The 2,240-nt window shown below is 34.8% G+C and overlaps 1 protein-coding gene across 1 annotated transcript; it reads right to left on the bottom strand.

The window, feature by feature from the left end:
- Nucleotides 1-209: 209 nt before the first annotated feature.
- On the bottom strand, nt 210-1,201 carry LOC116221812 (olfactory receptor 51I2-like). The gene has a single exon (XM_031573286.1). It carries the CDS (start codon nt 1,199-1,201, stop codon nt 269-271), a length of 933 nt encoding a protein of 310 aa, XP_031429146.1. The 3' UTR covers nt 210-268.
- Nucleotides 1,202-2,240: the final 1,039 nt, after the last annotated feature.

Genomic DNA, 2,240 nt, shown 5'->3' with positions numbered 1-2,240 from the left:
GAGAGAACTGGCTAACAGTACGTGAAATACCATAGCATTTCATAGGTATACATAGTATAACAAATAAGATACGTGTGACAAATCCTGCATCTTGTCACCCTCCTCTTTCCCTTAAGAATGCCATTACATTTAATGAATCTTATTATTTTAGTTTATCTTAATATTTTTCTATGAACATGAAAAGATGCCAGCAGTTTCTTTCTGTGGTTGTAAAGTACAGTACCATATGAATCCAACACAAACATATACAAACAGAGCAGTTTTATCATTAAGGAGTCATTGATATTTTGGTGGATGTTAAGAGAAGAAAGATTCTTCTGTGTATTTCTGGAAAATTAAACCCATAAACAAGAGGATTTAAAACTGGCGGTATAATAAGAAATTCCAGAGATAGGATCACAGCCACCACATCTGGAAGTTCATAACGACTAAAAATTATTTCACAAAATACAGCTATTGAGTAATTGACAAAAGTCACAATGTGTGGAAGACATGTGTGCAAGGCTTTTCTTTTGAACTCCGAGGAGTTCCTTTGGCAAATAACAAGAATTTGAACATAGGAATACAAAATAAAAAACAATGGAAGAAAAACCGTTACTACAGTGATAATAATTCCAACTATATTGTTCATTGTAGTTTGAATACAAGAAAGTTGAACAACAGACCAGTTACTACAATACAGTTTTCTTAACTCGTTACCACATAAAGGTAACCGAAAGGCTAGGCTAACATTGGAACCAATTGCACACAATGGATATAGAAAAGCAAAAGCAACCATGATGGCAAGTGTCCTTGTCGTCATGATACTGTGATATTTCAGGGGTTTGCAAATTGCTACATGCCGATCATAAGCCATTATTGTTAAAATAGTAAATTCATATGAACCATATGTGTAGATGACTAAAATCTGTATGAAACATGCAGGACGAGATACTGCATGAGTGTCTAAGAGAAGATCAGCTAACATCTTCGGAATTAAACCAGTGGAACCATAAAGAGAGTTGACTGACAGACAAGCAATTAAGATATACATAGGCTGATGTAACGCTCTTTCAAGAAATATGACCAGTATAATCAGTGTATTCATAGAAAGAATAACAAAGTACAATATCAATACCAAGGTGAAATAAATATATCTGAAATTCTTCTGATCTTTGTACATAGTGAGATAAAAGTAGAATGGGTGAGATCCATTTTCCATGATCCTCTTGCCCTAGCTGATCACTGGTGTTGACGATATTAAAAGCTGAGATAAAACAACTGATCAGTACACTCTGTAAAAATATGTTGTTGTTTTCTTTTCCAAAAAGTATTAATCTCTATATAACTCTTCATATTTTTCAAATCCAAATAAATACTTCATTCATCTCTAGGTAGAGTATGCCAAGAGAGAGCCATGTGTAATTGTTAATATTTTCTACTTTCAGAATGATTTAAACTATCACTATTTGTGTAAGAGAGGAGCATTCCATTTCTTCTGGCAGAATCTGTATCTAATCACTGTTACTTACATGGGATGTAGTAGTAGAATGTCCTCACCTGTCTGTGCTCACATGAAATGTGTGGCTGTGCCCTCTTGCACAGACTGAAATAGTTTGTCTCTCCTGCTGTTTCCTAACAGCAGCACAAATTGGGTCTTATGCATGATACGTTAGTTGAGTGAATGCATGGTGTAAACTGTGCAACCCGGTATTTCTGAAAGTTTTAGTAGCTCTGATTGTGTCTTATGTAGGAAGGAAACTTACAGTTTAAGACTATTTTTAACTAGAGATGCTTTTCCGCAAGAAACAGCAGATGAGGATCACTAACCCTTCCCCAGCAAATGATTATATGGCCCTCACAGTGATTATAATAATTTTATAATCTGGAACACGTGAGCATACATGCAGACAGTAGGCATTATGATTAATAAAACAGTATTCAAAATGAGTTAAACGTCTTTATTTATTTTGTGCAAACAGTGTTACAAAATTCTACCCATTCTCCAAGTGTGAAGAATGTCAATGTCTGCTGGTGCAACCCTAATTATAAAATCCTTTAAGATTTTCATTTTTTCCCAATAACATTCAATAGGATTTGGGAAATCACTTTCTTGATATTCCAAAGGGATTTTAATTTTTTTCCTGTTACAATCCTGTAGTATTCTAAAAATGTCATTGTTCAAAAGGCTGCCTCCACCAGCGGCATCCAGCTGTGCTGGAGTGAGATTTGCAAATGTGTACAGAAACCTGCAAATATGT

This window comes from Clupea harengus, chromosome 9 (assembly GCF_900700415.2).
Source record: "Clupea harengus chromosome 9, Ch_v2.0.2, whole genome shotgun sequence".
NCBI classification, from domain to species: Eukaryota; Metazoa; Chordata; class Actinopteri; order Clupeiformes; family Clupeidae; genus Clupea; species Clupea harengus.
This window is presented reverse-complemented; position numbering and strand designations above follow the sequence as displayed.

Coding starts and splice junctions, on each gene's coding strand:
- LOC116221812 (XM_031573286.1), bottom strand. CDS start 1,201: ATGGAAAATGGATCTCACCCATTCTACTTTTATCTCACTATGTACAAA.